This window comes from Astatotilapia calliptera, chromosome 4 (genome assembly GCF_900246225.1).
Source record: "Astatotilapia calliptera chromosome 4, fAstCal1.2, whole genome shotgun sequence".
NCBI classification, from domain to species: Eukaryota; Metazoa; Chordata; class Actinopteri; order Cichliformes; family Cichlidae; genus Astatotilapia; species Astatotilapia calliptera.
In genome coordinates this window covers 32,536,323-32,562,372 of record NC_039305.1, presented here as the reverse complement: position 1 = coordinate 32,562,372, position 26,050 = coordinate 32,536,323, and the positions used below count along the sequence as shown (strand labels likewise).

The 26,050-nt window shown below is 50.3% G+C and overlaps 1 protein-coding gene across 3 annotated transcripts in view; it reads right to left on the bottom strand.

The window, feature by feature from the left end:
* Positions 1 to 1,617: 1,617 nt before the first annotated feature.
* The window catches only part of cog1 (component of oligomeric golgi complex 1), a 30,049-nt gene continuing 5,616 nt past the window's right edge, over positions 1,618 to 26,050 (bottom strand). For 2 of the 3 annotated variants that reach the window (XM_026166208.1, XM_026166207.1), the window contains exons 2-15: positions 23,949 to 24,196; positions 23,662 to 23,843; positions 23,378 to 23,554; positions 22,911 to 23,067; positions 20,956 to 21,166; positions 20,469 to 20,826; positions 19,575 to 20,023; positions 19,084 to 19,230; positions 18,837 to 18,995; positions 16,240 to 16,364; positions 9,221 to 9,329; positions 5,510 to 5,619; positions 3,630 to 3,714; positions 1,618 to 2,653 (exon numbers count right to left, since the gene is read on the bottom strand). In XM_026166208.1, the coding sequence (XP_026021993.1) occupies positions 2,516 to 2,653; positions 3,630 to 3,714; positions 5,510 to 5,619; positions 9,221 to 9,329; positions 16,240 to 16,364; positions 18,837 to 18,995; positions 19,084 to 19,230; positions 19,575 to 20,023; positions 20,469 to 20,826; positions 20,956 to 21,166; positions 22,911 to 23,067; positions 23,378 to 23,554; positions 23,662 to 23,843; positions 23,949 to 24,196 (2,655 nt within the window). In that variant the 3' untranslated portion in view covers positions 1,618 to 2,515. Of the gene's footprint in view, positions 2,654 to 3,629; positions 3,715 to 5,509; positions 5,620 to 9,220; positions 9,330 to 16,239; positions 16,365 to 18,836; positions 18,996 to 19,083; positions 19,231 to 19,574; positions 20,024 to 20,468; positions 20,827 to 20,955; positions 21,167 to 22,910; positions 23,068 to 23,377; positions 23,555 to 23,661; positions 23,844 to 23,948; positions 24,197 to 25,207; positions 25,744 to 26,050 lie in introns of those variants that run through there. The other variant, XM_026166205.1, reaches the window with a different exon arrangement.

The following is a 26,050-nucleotide window of genomic DNA, read 5'->3' as shown; positions in this document are numbered from 1 at the left end:
GCACAGCTGTAGTCAACAAGTATTTTCATGATAAGTCGCTAACCTGAGAAACACTTCATATCAATCAACACTTTCAGCATCTTTTTAAACCAAAGGTCCAAATGTACTAAATAAATAAATAAAGGTGATTGAATCCCTGGTTAGCAGAACCCACAGTGTGACAGTAAACAACAGGTATGTAGTGAATAACAGGAGGACCAGAAGAAGAAGTTAGAAGTTATCGACCTGCCACGCTGTCGACACCACCGGGGCACGCTGAAGCAGTTATGCTGAAACTAACTCATGTTAGAAGCCAGGATGAACTACTTTTGCCAAGCACCGCCCTCCCTGGTGTCCAGAGTGTACGTGCTGCACTAGTTTTAGCTTTTCAGAACTAGTAAAAGGTCACCCCCACCCCCACCCCCACCTCCATCACCTTGGGTTTTGCATCCCCTATTGTAACCTTTGGAAGCAGTGCATCTGCCTGGTCGCTGAGGTCTATCACAGTGAGAAGGGCGGTCGCAGCATCCCTGTTGTGAATCAAGGTAAACTCAAACACCAACATGAACCTTTGTCTGAGCAGAGCCCTCTGGAGCAGGTCCTGCATTCATCTTTCCCTTAAACCTGACTAGTCTCCCAGTTCCTGCTGTCAAACACCCCCACAGCTGATACTGCCCCACCACACTTCACTGCAGTGACGGTACTGGTCAGGTGCTGAGTGTTGCCCGTTTACTGCAGACGTGAACTTTGGCTTTCAGGCCAAAGGTTCAACATTAGCTTCTTCAGACCAGACTTTGGCTGCCTTCTAGCTTCAGTTGGGTCTGCTCACTAACTAAGGACCTTCAGTTGTCCAGATTGGTTCAGCTCTGGGAAGAGTCCTGGTGCTCCCATTTAGGAATGATAGTGGACACTGTGGTCATGAGACCTTCAAGAACATTTTCTGGACCCTTCCCCAGATATGTCCCTCGAAACAATCCTTCCTCTTCGGCCTGGAGACAGATCCTTATACTCCCTGGAGTGGTTTGTGCTCTGACATGCACTGTCTATGAGATCTTAGACAGGAGTGTGTGTAACGTCTCAGCACACCACTGAAACAGGGGCCGAACAATCAGACAGGTATCATCTGTGGCAGCTAGCACTCCCCTGGCACCAGCCCTGACCGACACACCTGAGCTCGTGTCATGGTGAAGGCTATGAATACTCAAACACTACTCACTGTTCTTTTTATTTCATGCAACAACTTTTTTCATGTCATCATTACGAGGTACTGAGTGTACAATGTGGAGTTAATGTATTTGAAATAAGGTTGTAAACATGAGTGAGGTGCTGTGAATACCCTGCAGATGCACCGAATCACAGCCTGCAGTGTGTTCAGCGCCCTCCTTGTTATCCAGCCAAAGGTGAGCAGCACAGATCCATCTTATAACTGTGAAAAGGATCGATGGAAAAACTATTAACTGAACGGTGGGGGCCGGTGTTGGTGACACTTTCTTTGACACCAAGTATCTGCACCACGCTGTTCCTGCGACACGGACCTGTCTGAGGGTTTTGCTTCATGTGCTACTTTTGCAGTGTGGTCCCAACGTCATCCAGCAGCTTTGCAAACTAGAAACTCGCCAATCAACAACGTCACCGTCAGAAGGTTTGGCTGAGTTTATTTTGGTGAGAGACACAAGCAACATTTAACCACAAGACACATTTAGCATTACAATACTTACCCAACAACCAATAAGAACTCATGATTAACACACGTTCAGAGTCCATGCAGGCACGGATTCAAACCCACAACCTGTTTGATGTGAGGTGACAGCACTAATCACCACAGTGCTGCACAAACACCAGAATGTGTTTCACACTGGTGATTACTCTGAGGCAATAATGATAAAGTCAACCTGCTTTCTGCCATCATGGCAACCAGCCATCTCTATCTGAACTGAATACATACATAAAATACAACCTGACATATTAACACCCAGAGAAAATGTAGAACCCAGTACAGAATGTGTCAGCTGATCGCTGGAGTGTTTGCAGGGATAATGCTTCGTGTCAGCATGTTCACATACTCATACAAATGTAGCTGTGGAGACATCCTGTGATAGAAGCTGACTGCATCAGTCTGTATGTCACAAACCACAGTGTGTTAAACATGTTTCAGTCCAGAGTGAAAAGGACAGCCTACCCCACCAACCAGCCACAGCCTAAGCTGCTCTCCGATGCATCCATCAGAGTATGAGTGTGTGTGAATGTGAAAAGCACTTTGGTAGAAGGAGCATAAAGAAAGTGTGAAGAGTAGAAAAGCACTACAGAGGAAGCATCCACCCTGTCACACACAGTTTCCTTTCAGGAACACAGAGTGCCTGAACGATGCTGCTTGTGTATGCACACATTCAACCAGAGTATCGCTGCTCTGATCACCAGTCAGCCAACACACGTCAGTGCTTACACAACATTTACACATCACACAGGAGGCATTTTGTCAACACACAAAAGGAGTATTTACTGTACATGTCACTGTAACAAAGCAGCCAGCTGAGAATTATTTGCCCATCCCAGAGAGCCAGTTAAGCTTAAATAAAGAAGTCGCTGCTGTGTCTTCATCCTGATCAGCGAGCTGCCTGAAAAGGCTGCCTGGCCGGAAGCTGTCATCACTGCCTGCTGTGAAGGACTGAGGAGCCTGGAGGAGGAAGGAGAAACAGGTCACGGGACATCTGAAGACAAGCACCTGGCAAAAGAGCTGCTCTGAAACAGGAGCCCGACTCTGCTCAGACCTTCAGCAGAGTCAGAGAAGGGCTGCCATCTGAAAGCTCCTAACGTTTTACCACGAAGCAACTTTATGAATGAGGAGAATGGAAGAGAGTCCAGACCTGGAATTATTTCTGGCCATGAATGATTCCAACACTGATAATGTTAAAGATAATACAGTCATATGAAATGCCTGTGAAGGTTCTCAGTCATCCAGGTCATGGTAGTCTAAGGAGCTTGCAAAGAAAAGCGTCTGGACTTCTTTGAGTTACTTGAAGACGTTTCACCTCTCATCAGAAAAGCTTCTTCAGTTCTAAGGTCAAATGGTGGAGAGTCCCAGATTTAAGCCCTGTGGGAGTTTCCCCCCACAGAGGGACAAAGGACCCCCTGATGAGTAAGTGAGAATTTCAGTAAGTTACTGAAATTCTAATTTGTCCAAGACTTTCAATGATTACAGCTACAGTATGAAAATCCTGAGTCATCTCACTCTCAGCTTTGACAAACTTGGGTGTGCAGGCTGTCCACAGCGGGCGCAGTGATGACATCACTCTTTCACTCTTTCACAGCTCAGTGGTAAAAATGTTTTGGGTGATGTTTTACTCTATTTAATAAACTGGCTGTTATTTCACATGTAGCGCTTGTACTTTAACTTTACTTTAGGTTGTTGGTGGCAGTATTCTGTTGTAACGTGGCTGTTCACCAGCAGAATCCAAACACACAGTGATGAACACACTGGTTTGACACTGGTTTGCTTGAACTTAGAAATGCTGGGAAGGCAAAGGGCGTGACACAGGACATTTAGATAAGCACAGTAAAACAGAGACGTAAAGTCATCGTGTGGCTGCCAGTAAATAACATCACAGAGGGGAAATGTCCCAAACAAGAACTCTGACAGACTCTGAACTCACCACCAGCTGCTGAGGAGCTTCAGAGCTTCTGGAAGCTGCCTTGGATTTCTGCACATTTGACACGCTGAGAGGCAGCAGCCCGAACCTGTCAGACACACAAACAGAGTATTTCCAGTTTGGCCAGTTGAACAGTGCAGTGGTACGTTGGTCACCAGCACCACATTTTTCTGCTATTGGGGAAAACAAGGAAATCTAAACTAACAGTTGAACCGCTGAAGTCATAATTGTGTAAAACCAGCAGACCAGTTGAAAAGCTGCTTTTGTCAACATCTGTTTCTTTTCCTCTCTGTGTTCATCATCCTGGTGGTGTTGCTGGCTCTCTGCAGCCCACTATCTGAATGTCAGCACCACCTGCCAAGCCAACAGACCCACAGACATTAGAGATAAGCTTCTGAGGCCTCCCCTGTGCACCACACCTAACTTCTGTCCATAACGGTTATCAACAGTATCAGTCACATACTGCACCAAACACTCCCAACGGCTGTACAGAGACTGACCTGCTCCTGGCCAGATACCATGAGATTAAGGAGGTGCTCAAAATATTCCTTCCATCCCCCAACTATACCCTCAGGTAAATTCAGCAGCGAAGGCCACACTCACTACATGTATGAGTCAACACTGCTTCCCTGAGTCAGCTGAAGCTTTCCCAGAATCACTCTGAGGCAGACTGATTTTTGTTTCCAAGGACTCACTGAACTCCTACCAGTGAGTCTTTGCTTCAGTTACTACTCAGGCTGTGTTCTGCTCGGCCTGTTAGCACCCCTCAGCTGCCACCCAACTCTAGGCTAACCAAGCCTGATAGGAATCATTCTTTTTGCCTCCCTTCGCAGGGATTACCAGCACAACAGTCACCGATGATGTTGTAGCCTCAGCACCGTCCAGCAGCTTCATCAGAACATAGTCCACTCAGATTCAGTGTCCCCAGCCTCCCTCGGAAAGCTGCCAAAGTACTTCTGCACACAGGAGTTGAAGGTTTTGTGGACCAGGGCCTCTGCCAGGTGCTCCCAGTGCATCCTCACTATACTTTCAGGTGTGCCAGGCCTGTCCACCACCAGCTGGTGAGAAGCTGACGGATCAACTCCTTTCTTCACCAGAACATATGTTCACAGCCACAGACATGATGACACAACTACAAAACTGATCACTGAACTGTAGCCTAGGGTGCGTTGGTGCCACATGCGCTGACGGACATCTTTATTCTTGAACATGGTGTTCAGTGTGGAATAATTGATGACCACTTGGCTTCAGATCATGCCGGCCACTCCTCCCAGTCACACCCCTGACTGTCATTGCCCACATGTGCACTGAGGTCTTGTAGTGGGACGATGGAGACGCCAGACGTAGTACCCTCCAGCACTCCATCCAGTGCATTCAAGAAGGCTAAGTGTTCTGAACTGAATTATTAACCGCACAAACACAAACAACGGTTAAGACCCACTCCCCAACCTGGAGGCAGGGAAGCAGCCTTCCTGTCCACAGGTAAAAACCCAAATGTACAGGCAGCAAACCGGCGGGTACAGGAATACCCTCCTGGCAATTCAAACTGGAACAGATTCCAGCTCCTCTGCAGGAGACTGGTTGCAGAGCCCAAGCTGTGCATTAGGGTGAGCACAAGGAAGTCTAACTGGTATCGCTCAACCTCACGCACTGGCTCAGGCTCTTTCCTCACCAGATAGCTTTGATAGCTGAGGATCAGGCTGCCCTGGCCTCTGCTTGACACAGCTTACAGAGCCTTCCGCCATGTTTATTCTCACGCCTATGTCACGTGACGATCCCATCTTATTGATCATTAAAGAGATGAAAGTGAAACTATACCATCAGATTTTACTTACCCATTACTTTCTTTTTCATTTAGTAACTATTAGTAACTAAATTCTGACCTGATCTGGCTGCTGGCTAGCGGCAGTATGTTGTAAGGATCCTGGGAGTTCAAACTGCTGCTTCGCAAAGCAAACTGCTTCTCTGAGCCTGTCAGGAGCCCCAGCAGGACCTGGAGGAAAAACAAAAAGACTCCTTATAAACTGACAAGGAAATAATTAGGACAGCATTAGATGAGTGGCTCATAGGATCCATTCAGACAGCAAACACAACACAGAAGACATGTTCACTGACTTTGGACAATAATCTTCAGAAATACATCAGGAGATATCGTGACACTCTCATATCCTGATATAAGACATTTATCATCCTGACAATGATATAAATCACAAAAATGTAACATTTTCTGTAAATTCTGTGAATCTCGAGCAACTCGACTTGCGTGAAGCTTTTCTGTTTGGATGTGACGATGGATGTGTTCATGTCACTCGGTTCCTTTGCACAGTCTTCCATGCACTTGTGTACTTGCAGTGACTCAGACTAAGTGTTGTCTTTGTATACGCTACCAGTGAAAGTGTGGACACACCTTCTCATTTAATGGTTTGTCTTTATTTTTACTTCTTTCTACATTGTAGATACAAACTGAAGACATCAAATATATGAAGCAGCATATATGGACGCATGTAACAAAGAAAAATTTTTTTATATAATAATTTATATTTTAGAGTAGCCATCCTTTGCTTTGTTGACAGCTCTGCAAACCCTCGGCCTGCTCTCACTGAGCTTCATGATGTAGTCACGTGACATTGTTTCACCTCACAGGTGAGCCTGTCAGGGTTCATTGGGGGAATTTGTTGCCTTCTTGATGGGGTTGGGACCATCAGTTGTGTTGTTCAGACGTCAGGTTGGTGCACAGCTGACAGCTCTGTTTGACAACTGTTAAACCTCTTGATGCTCAACAATCCAGGTAAGTAAATCTCCAAAGGCTGATTCAGTTCATCTGGATGTTTTCAGTGGGAGAAACGTTTCGTCATCATCCAGGTGACTTCTTCAGTCTCAGCTGACTGCAGGTTTCCAGTCTTATAAACAGGACATATAATGACTAAAGCAGCCCAGTGAAGGAACAATAGGCTGGCAGGTCAGCTGCAGTCAACCTGCAGTCAGCTGAACTGAAGAAGTCACCTGGATGATGACGAAACGTTTCTCCCACTGAAAACATCCAGATGAACTGAATCAGCCTTTGAAGACAACTGTCAGAATTCATATTATGGAAAGAAGCAATCATCTCAGTAAAGAGAAACAACAGTCCATCATTACTTTATGAACTGAAGGTCAGTCAGTCCAGAACATTGCTAAAACTTTGAAAGTGTCTCCAAGTGCAGTCACAAAAACTATCAAGTACTGATAGTTGATGATGAAACTGTCTCACATGACGACCTAGGGCTGGGCTATATCATACTGTTCACGGTAATACCGGTGTAATGTTGGGCAACGATAGGAAAATGAAATATCGCGATAGAATATGGGTAAAACGTGCAGTGCCTTTGTTTACATGCGCACATGGCGGCGACGCAGAATGAGAAGAGCGAAAGCAGATCATTGAATGAAACGATGAACCTGAACTGGTTTGTAAAAATGCTGCAGCTTCACTGGTGTGGAACTGGTTTAGCTTTCGTCCGTCAGATACACAACAAAGCACTATTTTTGGTAGCGCATGCTAGCGGGCCGTCGTTATTACCGTGTTGTTTGGAAAATACGGCGCACTTAAAATCAATCCTTTGATTTTTCTGAAAGTCGACAGAGCCCCTTATAATCCCGTGTGCCTTATGTATGAACTCTGGTTGTGTTTACTGACCTGGAAACGATTTTATGTGCACGGCGCTCGAAAATCTGTCAGATGTTTCAGTACGACTTTGCTGAGCTACGAAGCCGCACCGCTCGATGGATTGTCGGAGCGTTACGGCTATCGTAGGCGGAGCCTCGCGGAGTGATACGTACTGTGCTTCAACATAATGTTACCGTATTGTGTGTGTATAACCTCTTTTTAAGTTCTGTGGATGTTATACATGGTTATGCTGAGGATGTGTCGGCCAGTTTCCACTGGAAATGCTTTTTGGTTAAACTGTCAGTGAGGAGTTTTCTCTGTTACATTTTTATATAACTTTAATGCAGATAAAAAAACAGCTGCTTGTTTAAGTGAAAATACATTGATGGGGTTTTTTTGCACTAATAAAGTTGAGGAGTTGTAAAGTGTTTTGTCTAGTGTCAATTATATCGTCAGTTATATCGTTATTGCAAATTTTCAAATGCATATCGTGATAAATATTTTTGGGCATATCGCCCTGCTCTATGAGCACCAGCCCAGGAAAAGAAGACCAGGAGTCACCTCTGCTGCTAAGGATACATTCATCTCATTACTCTCAGGAATCCTGCTGCCTCCACAGTCACCTGACCTAAACCCAGTGGAGATGGTTTGGGATGAGATGCAGCGCAAAGGGAAGGCAAAGGACCAACAAGTGCTCAGCATCTCTGAACTCCTTCAAGACTGTTGGAAACCATTTCAGGAGACGACCTCATGAAGCTCATGGAGACGCCGAGAGAGCAAAGCAGGAATCAAAGCAAAGGGGCTGTTTGGAAGAATCTGAGTTATTTCACACTTTTTTGTTTAATACATAATTTTATGTTGTGTTTATTCAGAGTTTTGATGGCTTCAGTGAGAACCTACAATGGAAATAGTAGAAAAACCATTAAATGAGTATGTCTGTGAAGGTTCTTAGTCATCCAGGTCATCGTAGTCAAAGGAGCTTGCAAAGAAAAGCGTCTGGACTTCTTTAAGTTGATAAGAAGGACAGACGCAACAACATTGTCATCCCCTATGTAGCCGGTGTATCAGAGAAACTCAGGAGAGTTTTCTCCAAGCATGACATCCCAGTGTACTTCAGACCCAGCAACACGCTCAGACAGAAACTGGTTCACCCGAAAGACAAAACTGCAAAACACAGACTTAACAATGTGGTGTATGCTGTACAGTGCAGCGAGGAATGCCCAGACCTCTACATTGGAGAGACCAAACAGCCACTTCACAAGCGCATGGCACAACACAGAAGAGCCACCTCCACAGGACAAGACTCAGCAGTCCAGCTGCATCTAAAGGTCAAAGGTCACTCTTTGAGGATGCCAATGTTCACATTTTGGACAGAGAGGACAGATGGTTTGAAAGAGGAGTGAAAGAAGCCATCTATGTCCACTGTGAGCGACCATCTTTGAACAGAGGCGGGGGTTTACGACACCAACTCTCTGCCATCTATAATCCAGTTTTGAGATCCTTCCCAGACGCCTTAACGCCCACTCACATCCTGGGCCATCTGACCTCAGGAATTCGCATGATAAGGTGGGGCCAGGTTTCACAATGAACACACCCGAAACTCTGGCTGATTGGGACCCACGCCCAGTTTCACACCTTGGCTCAGGCGATTAGAGGATCATCAGGGGTCCTTTTGTCCCTCTGTGGGGGGAAACTCCCACTAGGTTTATATCTGGGACTCTCCACCATTTGACCTTAGAACTGAAGAAGCTTCTCGGATGAGAGGTGAAACGTCTTCAAGCAACTTAGAGAAGTCCAGACGCTTTTCTTTCCAAGCTCCTTTGACCATTAAATGAGAATGTGTGTCTCTTAATGTATGTGTCTGATATAAATGTGTTGTCCAAATGAACTGCCTGTTACAAAAATAGCATTGTTTATCTTTGACTCATTTAAGCATAGCTGGAAGTACCAAGGTCCTTTGAGACAGTCGGTTGAGGCTGGCGTTCAGGTGAGGTGTAAACACGTCCAGGTCAAAGGGGTCAATGAAGCTCTCCAGCCAATCACAGGTTTCATGGAATCTGTAAGACATACAGCACAACGTTTGCAGTTATTTAACACTCCACTGTCGATAAATGCAAATGGACTCCTTCTAATCTTACTGACCACCGAAGGCAGTCAGGGGGCTGTGTCTAAAGTCAGGGGACTGTGTCCAACGTCAGGGGGCTGTGTCCAACGTCAGGGGTGTGTGTCTAAAGTCAGGGGGGTGTGGGGGGTGTGTCCAACGTCAGGGGGCTGTGTCAAACGTCAGGGGACTGTGTCCAACGTCAGGGGGCTGTGTTCAACGTCAGGGGGCTGTGTCCAACGTCAGGGGTGTGTGTCCAACGTCAGGGGGGTGTGGGGGCTGTGTCCAACGTCAGGGGGCTGTGTCCAACGTCAGGGGGCTGTGTCCAACGTCAGGGGGGTGTGTCCAACGTCAGGGGGGTGTGTCTAAAGTCAGGGGGCTGTGTCCAACGTCAGGGGTGTGTGTCTAAAGTCAGGGGGGTGTGGGGGCTGTGTCCAACGTCAGGGGGCTGTGTCTAAAGTCAGGGGGGTGTGGGGGCTTTGTCCAAAGTCAGGGGACTGTGTCCAACGTCAGGGGGCTGTGTCCAACGTCAGGGGGGTGTGTCTAACGTCAGGGAGGTGTGGGGGCTGTGTCTAACGTCAGGGGGCTGTGTCTAACGTCAGGGGGGTGTGTCCAACGTCAGGGGGGTGTGTCCAACGTCAGGGGGCTGTGTCCAACGTCAGGGGTGTGTGTCTAATGTCAGGGAGGTGTGTCTAAAGTCAGGGGGTGTGGGGGCTTTGTCCAAAGTCAGGGGACTGTGTCCAACGTCAGGGGGCTGTGTCCAACGTCAGGGGGGTGTGGGGGCTGTGTCCAACGTCAGGGGCTGTGTCCAACGTCAGGGGGTGTGTCTAACGTCAGGGAGGTGTGGGGGCTGTGTCCAATGTCAGGGGGCTGTGTCTAACGTCAGGGGGGTGTGTCTAACGTCAGGGGGGGGTGTCCAACGTCAGGGGCTGTGTCCAACATCAGGGGGGTGTGTCTAACGTCAGGGAGGTGTGTCTAACGTCAGGGAGGTGTGGGGGCTGTGTCCAATGTCAGGGGGCTGTGTCTAACGTCAGGGGGGTGTGTCTAACGTCAGGGGGCTGTGTCCAACGTCAGGGGGCTGTGGGGGCTGTGTCCAACGTCAGGGGGCTGTGTCTAACGTCAGGGGGCTGTGGGGGCTGTGTCCAAAGTCAGGGGGCTGTGTCCAACGTCAGGGGGCTGTGTCTAATGTCAGGGGGTGTGGGGGCTTTGTCCAAAGTCAGGGGGCTGTGTCCAAAGTCAGGGAGCTGTGTCCAACGTCAGGGGTGTGTGTCTAAAGTCAGGGGGGTGTGTCTAAAGTCAGGGGGGTGTGGGGGCTGTGTCCAAAGTCAGGGGGCTGTGTCTAAAGTCAGGGGGGTGTGGGGGCTGTGTCCAAAGTTAGGGGGCTGTGTCCAAAGTCGGGGGGCTGTGTCTAAAGTCAGGGGGCTGTGTCTAACGTCAGGGGGGTGTGGGGGCTGTGTCCAACGTCAGGGGGCTGTGTCCAACGTCAGGGGGCTGTGTCTAACGTCAGGGGGGTGTGGGGGCTGTGTCCAACGTCAGGGGGCTGTGTCTAACGTCAGGGGGGTGTGGGGGCTGTGTCTAACGTCAGGGGGCTGTGTCCAACGTCAGGGGGCTGTGTCTAACATCAGGGGGGTGTGGGGGCTGTGTCCAACGTCAGGGGGCTGTGTCCAACGTCAGGGGGGTGTGGGGGCTGTGTCTAACGTCAGGGGGCTGTGTCCAACGTCAGGGGGGTGTGGGGGCTGTGTCCAACGTCAGGGGGCTGTGTCCAACGTCAGGGGGGTGTGGGGGCTGTGTCTAACGTCAGGGGGGTGTGGGGGCTGTGTCCAACGTCAGGGGGCTGTGTCTAACGTCAGGGGGGTGTGGGGGCTGTGTCCAACGTCAGGGGGCTGTGTCCAACGTCAGGGGGCTGTGTCTAACATCAGGGGGTGTGGGGTATGTGTCCAAAGTTAGGGGGCTGTGTCCAACGTCAGGGGGCTGTGTCTAACATCAGGGGTGTGTGGGGGATGTGTCCAAAGTTAGGGGGCTGTGTCCAACGTCAGGGGGCTGTGTCCAACGTCAGGGGGCTGTGTCTAACATCAGGGGTGTGTGGGGGCTGTGTCTAACGTCAGGGGGCTGTGTCTAACGTCAGGGGGGTGTGTCCAACGTCAGGGGGCTGTGTCCAACGTCAGGGGGGTGTGTCTAACATCAGGGGGCTGTGTCCAACGTCAGGGGGGTGTGGGGGCTGTGTCCAACGTCAGGGGCTGTGTCCAACGTCAGGGGGCTGTGTCCAACGTCAGGGGGGTGTGGGGGCTGTGTCCAACGTCAGGGGTGTGTGTCTAATGTCAGGGAGGTGTGTCTAAAGTCAGGGGGTGTGGGGGCTTTGTCCAAAGTCAGGGGACTGTGTCCAACGTCAGGGGGCTGTGTCCAACGTCAGGGGGGTGTGGGGGCTGTGTCCAACGTCAGGGGCTGTGTCCAACGTCAGGGGGGTGTGTCTAACGTCAGGGAGGTGTGGGGGCTGTGTCCAATGTCAGGGGGCTGTGTCTAACGTCAGGGGGGTGTGTCTAACGTCAGGGGGGTGTGTCCAACGTCAGGGGGGTGTGTCCAACGTCAGGGGGGTGTGGGGGCTGTGTCCAACGTCAGGGGCTGTGTCCAACGTCAGGGGGGTGTGTCTAACGTCAGGGAGGTGTGGGGGCTGTGTCCAATGTCAGGGGGCTGTGTCTAACGTCAGGGGGGTGTGTCTAACTTTAGGGGGCTGTGTCCAACGTCAGGGGGCTGTGTCCAACGTCAGGGGGCTGTGTCCAACGTCAGGGGGCTGTGTCTAACGTCAGGGGGGTGTGGGGGCTGTGTCCAACGTCAGGGGGCTGTGTCCAACGTCAGGGGGCTGTGTCCAACGTCAGGGGGCTGTGGGGGCTGTGTCCAAAGTCAGGGGGCTGTGTCCAACGTCAGGGGGCTGTGTCTAATGTCAGGGGGTGTGGGGGCTTTGTCCAAAGTCAGGGGGCTGTGTCCAAAGTCAGGGAGCTGTGTCCAACGTCAGGGGGGTGTGTCTAAAGTCAGGGGGGTGTGTCTAAAGTCAGGGGGGTGTGGGGGCTGTGTCCAAAGTCAGGGGGCTGTGTCTAAAGTCAGGGGGGTGTGGGGGCTGTGTCCAAAGTTAGGGGGCTGTGTCCAAAGTCGGGGGGCTGTGTCTAAAGTCAGGGGGCTGTGTCTAACGTCAGGGGGGTGTGGGGGCTGTTTCCAACGTCAGGGGGCTGTGTCCAACGTCAGGGGGCTGTGTCTAACGTCAGGGGGGTGTGGGGGCTGTGTCTAATGTCAGGGGGCTGTGTCCAACGTCAGGGGGCTGTGTCTAACATCAGGGGGGTGTGGGGGCTGTGTCCAACGTCAGGGGGCTGTGTCCAACGTCAGGGGGGTGTGGGGGCTGTGTCTAACGTCAGGGGGCTGTGTCCAACGTCAGGGGGCTGTGTCTAACATCAGGGGGCTGTGTCTAACGTCAGGGGGGTGTGGGGGCTGTGTCCAAAGTCGGGGGGCTGTGTCTAAAGTCAGGGGGCTGTGTCTAACGTCAGGGGGGTGTGGGGGCTGTTTCCAACGTCAGGGGGCTGTGTCTAACGTCAGGGGGGGTGGGGGCTGTGTCCAACGTCAGGGGGCTGTGTCTAACGTCAGGGGGGTGTGGGGGCTGTGTCTAACGTCAGGGGGCTGTGTCCAACGTCAGGGGGGTGTGGGGGCTGTGTCCAACGTCAGGGGGCTGTGTCTAACATCAGGGGTGTGTGGGGGATGTGTCCAAAGTTAGGGGGCTGTGTCCAACGTCAGGGGGCTGTGTCTAACATCAGGGGTGTGTGGGGGCTGTGTCTAACGTCAGGGGGCTGTGTCTAACGTCAGGGGGGTGTGTCTAACGTCAGGGGGCTGTGTCCAACGTCAGGGGGGTGTGGGGGCTGTGTCCAACGTCAGGGGCTGTGTCCAACGTCAGGGGGCTGTGTCCAACGTCAGGGGGTGTGGGGGCTGTGTCCAACGTCAGGGGTGTGTGTATAATGTCAGGGAGGTGTGTCTAAAGTCAGGGGGTGTGGGGGCTTTGTCCAAAGTCAGGGGACTGTGTCCAACGTCAGGGGGCTGTGTCCAACGTCAGGGGGGTGTGGGGGCTGTGTCCAACGTCAGGGGCTGTGTCCAACGTCAGGGGGGTGTGTCTAACGTCAGGGAGGTGTGGGGGCTGTGTCCAATGTCAGGGGGCTGTGTCTAACGTCAGGGGGGTGTGTCTAACGTCAGGTGGCTGTGCCCAACGTCAGGGGGGTGTGGGGGCTGTGTCCAACGTTAGGGGCTGTGTCCAACGTCAGGGGTGTGTGTCTAACGTCAGGGAGGTGTGTCTAACGTCAGGGAGGTGTGGGGGCTGTGTCCAATGTCAGGGGGCTGTGTCTAACGTCAGGGGGGTGTGTCTAACGTCAGGGGGCTGTGTCCAACGTCAGGGGGCTGTGTCCAACGTCAGGGGGGTGTGGGGGCTGTGTCCAACGTCAGGGGGCTGTGTCCAACGTCAGGGGGCTGTGTCTAACATCAGGGGGCTGTGGGGGCTGTGTCCAAAGTCAGGGGGCTGTGTCCAACGTCAGGGGGCTGTGTCTAATGTCAGGGGGTGTGGGGGCTTTGTCCAAAGTCAGGGGGCTGTGTCCAAAGTCAGGGGGCTGTGTCCAACGTCAGGGGGGTGTGTCTAAAGTCAGGGGGGTGTGTCTAAAGTCAGGGGGGTGTGGGGGCTGTGTCCAAAGTCAGGGGGCTGTGTCTAAAGTCAGGGGGGTGTGGGGGCTGTGTCCAAAGTTAGGGGGCTGTGTCCAAAGTCGGGGGGCTGTGTCTAAAGTCAGGGGGCTGTGTCTAACGTCAGGGGGGTGTGGGGGCTGTTTCCAACGTCAGGGGGCTGTGTCCAACGTCAGGGGGCTGTGTCCAACGTCAGGGGGGTGTGGGGGCTGTGTCTAACGTCAGGGGGCTGTGTCCAACGTCAGGGGGCTGTGTCTAACATCAGGGGGCTGTGTCTAACGTCAGGGGGGTGTGGGGGCTGTGTCCAAAGTCGGGGGGCTGTGTCTAAAGTCAGGGGGCTGTGTCTAACGTCAGGGGGGTGTGGGGGCTGTTTCCAACGTCAGGGGGCTGTGTCCAACGTCAGGGGGCTGTGTCTAACGTCAGGGGGGTGTGGGGGCTGTGTCCAACGTCAGGGGGCTGTGTCTAACGTCAGGGGGGTGTGGGGGCTGTGTCTAACGTCAGGGGGCTGTGTCCAACGTCAGGGGGGTGTGGGGGCTGTGTCCAACGTCAGGGGGCTGTGTCTAACGTCAGGGGGGTGTGGGGGCTGTGTCTAACGTCAGGGGGCTGTGTCCAACGTCAGGGGGCTGTGTCCAACGTCAGGGGGGTGTGGGGGCTGTGTCTAACGTCAGGGGGCTGTGTCCAACGTCAGGGGGCTGTGTCTAACATCAGGGGGCTGTGTCCAAAGTCAGGGGGGTGTGGGGGCTGTGTCCAAAGTTAGGGGGCTGTGTCCAAAGTCGGGGGGCTGTGTCTAACGTCAGGGGGGTGTGGGGGCTGTGTCTAACGTCAGGGGGCTGTGTCTAACATCAGGGGGCTGTGTCTAACATCAGGGGGTGTGGGGGATGTGTCCAAAGTTAGGGGGCTGTGTCTAACGTCAGGGGGCTGTGTCTAACATCAGGGGGCTGTGTCTAACATCAGGGGGTGTGGGGGATGTGTCCAAAGTTAGGGGGCTGTGTCTAAAGTCAGGGGGCTGTGTCCAACGTCAGGGGGCTGTGTCTAACATCAGGGGTGTGTGGGGGATGTGTCCAAAGTTAGGGGGCTGTGTCCAAAGTCGGGGGGCTGTGTCTAAAGTCAGGGGGTTGTGTCCAAAAAAAGCGGACTAGTCAGCAGGATGCGAGTAAAGATGCAGGAGAAATGTACCGGTGAGTTAACAGCACATCACTGCATCACACACCAGGAAAGGCTGTGTGGTGAAGTCCTAAAAATGGAGCATGTAATGATCACCGTGACACAGACCGTACATTTTACCTGAGCTAAAAGTTTAAATCACCATCAGTTTCAGTCTTTTATGTGGGAAATAGATTCAGAGTTTGCCCACATTCCTTCATGCAGAGCTCCGCTGGCTGAGTTGGGATAAAAGTTCAACAGAGTTTTTGAGCTCAGCAAGGAAACCTGTCAGTTCATGGACATGTGTGATGCAGTGAAGGCGTTTCAAGTGAAGCTGTCACTAATGCACCAGTGCAGCCTGCCTCACTTTCTCTGTTGCAGTAATGTTGAACCAAGTCAGCGCACTTTGCTGAGCTGCACCTGTGCAGATTCAGATGCAGCTGCAGTGTAATGATGCACTCAGGGAAAGACACTGAATGGCCCGCACAGTTTATTAGCTCCACTCCTGCAGCAGCGCCCAGCTCCGTCTACATGCGGCTCCAACCTTGTGTTTGCTTTCATTTACTTTTTCTGGGGGTTTGGCAGCATGTTCATATTTCTAACTTGCATCATTTTGACAGGATATATTTTTATGAAGAGCAAAATATTTAAAGTTTCTTTTTTTAAGTTTATTTAATCTGGAATCATATTCCTGTCTGTTTTTATTCATATTTATGTTTAAAAAACATTGTTTGAGTGTTCAATAAATCTTTATCTTGTTTGGCCTGCGACCTAAAGTGTGCCTTCAGTTTTGGCCCCCTGTGCGATTGAGTTTGACACCCCTGGGCGAGACCTACCAATTGAACAGCCACTCACGTCGCAGGATTCAGTCCCTGATTCTGGACACAACCATATGAACCCGTGAACACCTCTGGCTCGTGCTGCACTACAGTATTACAGGATTACAGTTTCCAAGCTTCCTCGGGTGTTTGCAGACTGTGCACAAACAGCCCATGACACATATTTTGGATGTGAATTGATACCTTGGGTCTTGCTGTGGTCGGGAGTTCTTCAGTTCTTCCAGTCTGCTCCCCAGAGTAGCGCTCAGGTAACGGAGGTCAAACAGGAACTGCAGGGCTCTGTTCTGCGTCATGGGGAATACAGCATCCTGAAGGAGAAGGGAGGCACAACCATAGAAAATACATTTAAAGTGCTAACCACGCCCTTATGTTTCTGTGCTCCTTTGCCATCAGATCAGTTTCTCACTGCCATCGTTTTGACAGTTGCATTGACAAAATACACTAATCAGTCATAACCTTATGACCACCTGCCTAATATTGTGTAGTTCCCTTTTGTTGCTGCATTGTGCTCCAGTAGAGCCCTGAAGGTGTGCTTTGGAACCAAGAGATTCTCTCTCACATAGACTGGACTGAGATCTAAGGAATATGGAGGTCCAGTCAACCCCTCAAAGCTATATTGTTTTCCTCAAACCATTCCTGCTCTGTCTGATGTTGCATGTTCCTGCTGAAAGAGGCCATAGCAATCATGGCATACACCCTGAAACATGGTCTGTAACAACTGGTAGGTGGCACGCATCCACATGCAGGACCCAGCAGGACATTACCGAAAGCAGACCTTCCCAAAGTGTGGGGCCCGCCCCCTAGGGGGGCGCAGAGCCATTGTGGGGGGTGCGGTATGAAACGGGAAAAAAAACAAAACAACAACAACGCTTGGACACTGCTAGCACGGGCTCCCACACAAACACAAAGCAGGAGATGAAGCATCGCTGAATATGTTTCCAAACCAACTTCATTCTAAGCCAAAGACTAGATTTTTGCTGTAAAAACAAAAGAAGCAAAAGAAGTTTGGGAACCACTGACCTAAAGGATTATACTGCATCTGCAAGCTTGCCACGCAAACACCCGAGCAGCCACGTCATGTAAGAGAGAACACGACTGATCAGACCAGGCGATCTTCCTCCACTGCACCGTGGTCCAGCATGGGCACCCTGACAGATCTGCAGCCCCATTAAAAACACAGTTCCTATCAGAGCAAGCATTACACCTTTGCCAATGTGACCTACAGAGCTTGTCTATTTGATCAGACCACGCTCTCCAGTTAGCCTGTCCACCATTGTTCTGACCACTGCAGACTGGAGCCCCCACAGGATGCTCTGACTCAGTTATCTAGCATCACTACCTGGACTCTATGTCTGCCCATTTTCCTGCTAAAACACCAACTTCGAGGCCCAAACGTCGACTTGCTCCCTAACATGTCACACCCAGTAAAAGACGCCATGATGAAGAGATGGTCAGTGACATTCACTTCACCTGTCAGTGGTCATGAGTTATGCCTGAGTGGTGAACAGGCCTATAGGGTGTGATTCTAATATCACATTGGACCTCTGATCTCTTCGGTTCAAATAAGGTTTCTTTTAGCGCATTAACGCGTTAATGTGGCGTTGACACCAAGTAACCCGGACTAATCTGTGTTAACTCGTTAACAGGGATATGCCAGTTATGACGTGTTAACCCGGTGACGCTGACAGCACTAGTTTCTTTGTGTCGTAACACTTCCTACTTCCTTTTTTGTATTAACAACATTAAAGACATTATAATGGTAGTTTGCACTGACGCCCTGACCACGAGCAGAGCCATGAAACTCCTCTCGTTGTTAATCAGACATCATTCTGTACACGTGATAGTAGGTTCATTCATGTCCATGGTAAGGTAGGCTGACTGTGGTACTGCATGAAGGAAGGTGCAGTTCAAAGCAGGATAAACAGGTTAGTTTGCTGTGATGATTTAAAGTAAAGAACAGTGTGTGACTGATGATCACGGTCAGAGTTAAGCTCATGATGCTGAGATCCACTCACTGGATTCACTCCAACTTGACACCAGCCAGTATAAAGGCAGCATGAGCAGCACACGTCCGTACAGCTGATGAAACAGCTGCTTCTGTAAATCTACAAAGAGCCGTAAACCTCAGATCAGCTGATCACAGCCTGACCACTAAGAAAATAGAGCCCACAGCAGAGACCTGTGTGAGCTCTCCCCACGCTGAGTCCTTACAGCGAATCTCAGGGTTCATGTGCTGATCCCACCGATGTGGGGGAAAGTCACCCTCTCAGCGTTTGTCCTTTCCCACTCAGACTCTACCTAACCAAGCTGAGTACATTTATTACAATTTAACTGTTGACTAAAAGCTTGTTTCCAATCTACTTTCTTACACTGTTACTGAACTGATGCAGCACAGCTCCGTCAGCTTTGTACAACAATACAAACCTTTTACTTTCTTACTGTGAGCACATTTCACAACCTGTACTTTTCACCTTTAATCGAGTAAAGAAGTAGAATCAGTGCTTCAGTTTTTACTGGAGTATTTCTGAACACTAGTATCTGTACTTCTACGTAAGTATGTGTGTACTTAGCTCTTCATTAGTCTCTCATTGAATATTTCTGGCTGTCTGTAGCCATACACCAGGTCCTGCTAGCATGATTCCCTTCTTTTCCTCCTACAGAGCCGTGACGCTCTGCTCGTCTGTGATCATCATGAAGATTATTCTCAGACTTTTCTCAGAACACAGGAAATCATCAGGTCGAGGAATAATCCAACTATCTACCAGACAGGTCCCAGTTACCGTGCTGCTGGTCTGTGTCAGGCTGTGGTAATGGTGCAGGACTTCAGTCAAACAGGTCTGCAGAAACTCCTGGAGGGTGGAGCGAGGAAGGGCGTGGCCTCCCACCCTGTTTATTTCCACACACAGCTGGAACAGCAGGGACTGCACAAACCACGTTGGCTACAGAAGACACCAGAAACAAAAGGTTGCCATCAGACCTCAGGATGGATTCTGGGTCCTTCCAGTTTGTATCAGATGTCCTCCTGACCTGTACTGGAAGACGGATCTTGGATGTAACGCTGCTTCCAGACTCGGCCTCCTCCTGGATTTCCAGATCCTCCCAGTTAGTTGCTGTAGCTAAGATGGTGCCTGCAGACTCAGCATGAAGCACCATGCCAAACTTCTCCAACAGCCCCTGCAACACAGAGCCGAGCAGGTCTTCAGACAACATCAGAGTCATAGCTGTAGACCTTTGACCCTCCCACATACGTCTGTTGAAACTAAAACATTAGCAAACAGACAGGTTTCACAGCCAACAGCAGCATGATCACTGGTTTAGTCAGTGTCCCTCCACCCGTCTGCTCAACAGTTCAGTCAGATAATACACTTTCACTCAACCTTTATAAACCAGTTTAACCACAGCTGGACGCTATGTGACGTGATGTGATTCTACTGCTCTATCAGATTTCTACAAACCTCCCCATAAACCGACACTAACCACATGTCAAGTTTACATGTACACTTGTGACTGTGTCTGACTTTAGAAAGAGCGGCGCTCCAGATGCGGTAGGCCTCCATACTGCAGCCAAGAAGCTCCTCCTTCAGCTCCTCCCACTTGTCCTGGGAAGGCCTGACCTCTGCAGCGGCCGTGGCTTTGCCCAGCTTCTTGCCTTGCCTGGGGGTCCCTTTGGCTGTGCTGTCAAAACCACACTGCTTTCCCAGGATGCAATGCTTCAGGTTGGGGCACAGTTTGCCCATAGACTGGCTCAGCCTGGCCATGAATAGAACTGAACTGAGGCAGGTGGGCCTGGAGTCTGGCGAGGCCGCAGCCAGCTGTGATCGGATGAAGGACAGAATGTGGTGAACACAGGCCAAACAGCCGTCACGCAGCGCCGCCTCCACTGCTGCGGAGTCGATGAAGCGGTTAAATGAGGATGACGATGGCTGATCAGCAGAGGAAGGGACAGTGGCCAAAGTAGAGTCAGAGCCTGCAAAGCACGACACATTAACAACTGTCAGTACTTTCAATATTTCAGTGGTCCAATAGTTGCCATTCGTATGTTTATACAGTCCAAAGAGTATGAAACCCTCAGATTTAGCTCCAAACGCTTCTGTGGTTTTCAGCACTGCATCAGATCAAAGACGTGACTGAAGTGCAGACAGATGTGCTCCATCAGTCCTGCCAAGTACAGTTTCAGACATTCAAAAGGGATCGGATAGCTGACATCACCCAGTTTCATGGTCAGGTGATGTCACTTCCTGTTATTCCACGAGAAATGAAAGAATCTAGAGTTGGTTCCAAAACTTCAACAAAGATAAACGCCTGAGCTTTTCACTGGTCTTTCTCAATATCACATTAAATCAGGATAAATACACCATCAATCTGTCAGCTGAAACACAAGGAAACCCCCACAACACTCCCAGTGGACCTACCCACGTCCTGGGACGGGAGGTAGTGCTGGAGATCATCCAGTCTGGCTTTCAGCTTTGCATCAATGGAAGAGCAGAAGTTCTGAACACAAGGTGTGAGCGCCTGCGTCTTCATGGCCAGGCCACTCCTGTGCTGCTGCTGGCCCCGCTGGCTCACACTGAACCAGCCTGCGTCGTTCAGCAGGTCCCCTGGAGACTCCAACCACAAGAAGGAGGAGACATCTACCTCATACTGGGCCCCATGGCTGCTGTGGGCACCTGAAGACGAATGGACGCTCTGGGTCTGCAGATCCCTGACGGCGGATGTAAGGAGCTGGATAGACAGCACTGAGATGGCTTCAGTTTCCTCTTTAGTGATGACCTTGAAGAGTCGAAAGAAACAATAAAAGTGTTACAATAACTGCATGTTTATCCCCCGTCATTAGCAAGTATACAGACTAAGTGGGCCCTGAAAATGAACCTATAAAGCTAAAGATAGAAGAACAGCAACCTGCAGCCGCTGGAGGAAAAGCTGCTGCAAGATGTCCTCCCAGACGGTGAGGGGGTGCTCCAGCAGACGCTGACAGACGGTGCTCCAGTGCTGACTGATGGAGTCTGCTGACAGAAGGTCCCAAACAGCGTCTCTGATGGCTGCCAGCCCCTTCAGGCTCTTGACGTAGACCAAAAGGCTTCCAACACCATGGCAGATGTCCTCCTTACAGCTGGAAACAACACATTTGGAGAGACTGGAAATGATCATGTAGCCTTCATGAAACACACGCCCTGCACTCGATAACATCAAGGTGAGCTTTGCAAACAGGCCAGAAATAACCAGTGTGGGTAAGTTACTTTAAGTAATTAATTACCAATTACTTAACCAACAGTGTATTTAAAATACTTATCTAATTACTGTGTCTGAAAAGTAACTTAATTACTCAATAAGTAATTTAACTAAATACTTCTTAAAATCCCAATAAAACCTTGAGTGGCAAACAATAGAAATTAAACTCTTTAAATAATAAATTATTTTAAAGACGGAGACTCTGCAGCAGCGGCATCTCTTCCAGTGTCACCTGCAGTCACCGTGGGTGCTGCTGAAGTAAAACCAGGTCCTGCTCAGCAGTGTTATCCATGGATGATGAAGGATCGCTCAGAAGTCTTCGTCTATGCTCTGTGTCAGGCGCTTCAGCAGGTTACTGCTGCTGTTAACAGCAGCCCATAGTTTTTACATATCACTGTAATGTTCTTGTCTGCTTGTTTCAGAAAAGTGAAGAGGCGGGAACATGTCCACGTCATGAAACAGCCACTCGCTTCAGTCCGACAGCTTCCGCTGTAGAAAACGACCGTGCAGCAAACTGGTGTGGAATGACGCGCAGCTGCACCTCAGCCATGTTACAGAGCAGAGTTTACTTCTACCTTTAGAAGATAAATGATTGAAATTAAATAACGATGTTCAGCCAGTTTAATTATTTTACAATGTAACGCAAGCACATTGTAAGTAACTGTAATTAAAATACCTAAAAATGAACAGTAATCAGTTACTCTACTTTTTCAGTGGAAAAGTAATTTAATTACACTGGACCATGACATGAGAATAATAACGATAACAATAAGGAGTAGTGAATAAATAGATGTGCGAGTGGTGAGCACATGTGACAGGTGGTGGGATGAGACGCTCCCTCATCTTTGTGTTGTTTGTTCCGTCTCTGGTCGGAGCTTCATGTTTGTTGTCCTGCAGTGTAAGACATGATTGGACCACAGACACTGGTCTTCATTGTGTCCCACAGCAGTCGAGGTGCACACATCTGCAGTGGATCGAATGTAAGTCAGCAGTTCTCTCCTACACGGCTGCTGAGCACCACCTGCCTGGACGCCAGTCATCACACGGTCACAGATAGATCCAGTTTTCACGTCGACGACTCCAAACCAGTAAACTTCATCTGGTCTTCCACTCGTCGTCTCACAAACTGAAACTAAAATGAAGATCAGCAGATAATGATCCTGTAATGAACCACATTAAACACTGACCCTCCTGCTCCTCGTGTCTAAACCTAAAACTTTGTCCTTGAGCCAACGATCATGACGGTGTTCATGGCTCCACCCTCACTGGTCCCCAGGTGGAGGACCCACAGTCATCTCCGGACATGTTTAAGGCCACTGCAGCGGTGTGTAAGTGGCCGAGGATAAAATGCAGCGCGTCGGCTCCCTCTGCTGCTCGAGGAGGCAGCTTTAAGGAAGTCTGCAAGGCTGTGCTGGATCACGTATGCTACCCCGAGGACTCCCGCCGCCACTTCTGTGAGCTGGACTCCGCCTCGGGGTGATCGCTCCCTTCTATCAGCTCAAAGTGATCACAAGTCACTCCTGACAGCACAGAGGCAGAGCTGGAATGCTACTATTAGCACATTTTTCTATGCAAACAACACTGAAACTGAAAGAAAGGAAACAGCAGACATTCAGTGGCCTTACGTATCGATCCACTGTTGAAGAGTGTCTTGCAGGTGCTCCCTCTGGATTGGCTGAGCCAGGGTGCGAAGGACAGGTTGAAACTCTGAGATGGACGCAGGCAGATACTTTAACCAGCTGCCTGTACTCACATCTTCCTGCAACACCCTTCTGTCCTTAGCTGAGGACACAGATGGGGAACATTGGAAAAAGGGGGCTGTTAGTTTCTCAGACTGAGTGTTTCAGAGCAGTGCTCTTACTGCACACTCACAGCAGCTCAGACTACACGCACAATACAGTCATACAGTGTTGTATTCAGCATCTGCGTCACATCCACAGACAGTTTAGAGTCAGCTGCTCCTGTGAGGCACGGGGAGACATGGCCATGCTCACCCAGGAGATGAAAGCCAGCAAATTCTTGCTCTGAAGCAAAGCTTATTCTTATTAACCTGAACACAAAGACCCCGACGTGTCCTGTCTCAGCTGTTTACCTGCAGGACTCGTAGATGTGACGTTGTCCAGGACAGAGAAGAGCATGCCACAGCTCAAAGCTTCATCCCCTGGCCTGGGGCTGCCCTCTGGGGGGAGGTAGAAGATGGCATAGGCCTGAAACAGAGTGGTGACCAGCAGCTCCACGAGGCTGCACACCTGGGACTTGATCCCTGCACCTGCAGAAAAGCACAGGTTCATGGACTAACAGAAGCCTCGAAGGCTTTTTCTTTATCAAATCAAACATTTGTCACGCTTTACCACAGAAGGAAACTATAGAGCATACCATGCTGCGGTTGGTTCAGCAGCTGATGTATGGATGATTTCCGGGCCAACAAGAAGTCAGCCAGAGCCTGCCGAGGAGAGCTGTCTTCAAGCAGCATGATGGACACCAAGGCTTCAGCGATGGCCTGGTCCGACACTGCACGGCCCCTCAGCAGAGCCCTGCTGTCCAGCAGAATGGCTGCCCTGCAAGAAGACGCTTACTCTCAGCTACTACAAGTGCACTATTTTAGTTTCAAGCCACGGAGTTTCGATTTCAAGTTTCCGTTAAGCAGGAATTGTGACACAAACCTGAAGTGTTCGGTGGTGGCAACCTGTCGGATTAGGATGGGAAATCGGACAAGGACGGAGCTGTAGAGGCCTGCTGCAGTGGCCTCCAGCTGCAGCAGATGGTGCAGGTGGCAGCACATCAGGTAGAGCTGCGTGGCTCGGAGGTAGTGAGATGCCTCCATGGCACTCCAAATCCGCTCCGGGATCTCCAAAAGCAGCTTGATCTGGGAGGCCATGGTGTAGAACTTTAGCTGCCACGGTGTCTGGCTCTGCAACAGGACACACAGTGCGTCTCCGTCACAACGTCATCAGCTTCAAACAGTTGCTGCAAAAGCAGTTTGTGCACATGTGAAAGCGTTCGTTCTCTTAACTCAGGAGAAGCTTTAGAAGGAAACACGCAGTTTAGACGTCATTTCAACCAAGTGTTGAACTTTGACTGATGAAGTCCAGAAGAGTGTGTAAGGACTTCCCCAACACATCCACCCCGACACTGCTGCTGATCATCTGTGTGCAATATCTCAGTCTCTCCATGTTCTGTGCACTTATTCTGGTCCCAGTCTGTTTCAGTGTTTCCTACACATACACCATGTATATAGTTCCACTCACATATCTATACATACACACTGCTTTTTATTTTATTCTATTTATTTATTTATTTTCCACCTTTGTTGTATATTGGTTTCTCTTCTTCTTACTTCAGCACCTTTGTGGTCCAGAAACTGCACAATGACAATAAACAGCTGGAAGTCTCTGAAGCCTTTTCTCCTGAGCAGCTGCCTCACTGTCTGTATGGTAACTGCACCGCAGTACAGTGGATCGTGAGAACAGCTGGGAAGATCACTGGAGCCGCTCTTCCCTCCATCACAGACACTTATCACACTGCAAAGCCACCAGCATCGTGGAGGACCACACACCCCACAGACACACACTCACTGCCAGACTACAGAATAGTTTCTTCCCCCAGGCCATCACACTCCTGAACACTCAGTGACTGGACACACACACACACACACACACCAGGTCACTTCTGCACTGTTGTGTGTCTGCATCCTTCTGTTCTGCCTGATGGTGCTTGTGTGCTGCATGTAGCAGCGGTGTTGAACAGGCTGGAATGAACCACACACTGCTCTGTGACGAAGCTGTGTTCAGGTGGTTCAGCAGCCTCACCTTTCCTGAGCAGCTGCGAGTCTGCCGCGTTTGTAGGTGAGGTTACGGTAGATCTTCATGACGTTGTAAAGTACTACTAAGGCGCATGCGTCGACACACGGCGTTTGGCTCACCTCCACTCTGCAGCTGGCCACGCTGGCTCTGCCCTGCTTCAGCCTGTGGCAGTACTGCTGCATGTCCTGGATGGACTGCACGACGCTCTCCGAGCACTGCTTCATCTCCCCGATCGTGTCGGCGGCGTCGATCAGGTCCCGGTACCGCTCGCCCACCATCTGCCTCAGCTCCTCCCTCTTCTGCTCGATCTCCCCGCGGACTTTGCGCTCGATTCCGCGGATCTCCTCAGTGTTATAGCACTCAAAGAGAAGCGCCGGGTCGCTGATCTCCGACACCCGGAGAGAAAGCGCGTCCTGGGCCATGGTAGACACACAACAACATCAACCGAGACTCCGATCCGGAAACCAACGGAAGACACTTCCTGTCTCCACGTAAGCGACAGCAGCGGAACTGGTCACGCTGCTGTCATTTCCGTGGGCGTCGCTGTCCCGTGAACCAAGCGAAACATCCCCGAGTTCGCTCATCTTATGTGTGTGTGCGCATTATGAGTTTAACACACACTAACCAGCCGTTTACACATGATCAGATATCACTGTGTGACGTTTAAAACACACTCATGACAGGCCGAGTGCAGCAGTGTGCGCACGCCGTCGTAGAAACAGCAAACAAATAAACAACAACAACAATGGCGACTCTATGTACAGGTAAACACGTGACCTCCGCCTGTGAAATGAACACAGCGGCCTGTTTCCTACAAACTGCATGAATGACTTCAGTATGATGTGTGGTGATGTTTGAAGATGCTGCTGTCAGCAATCAATCTATCTATCTATCTATCTATCTATCTATCTATCTTTATTGACAGACGTTACGTCCATAGTTTCAAAAAACAACAACACAAC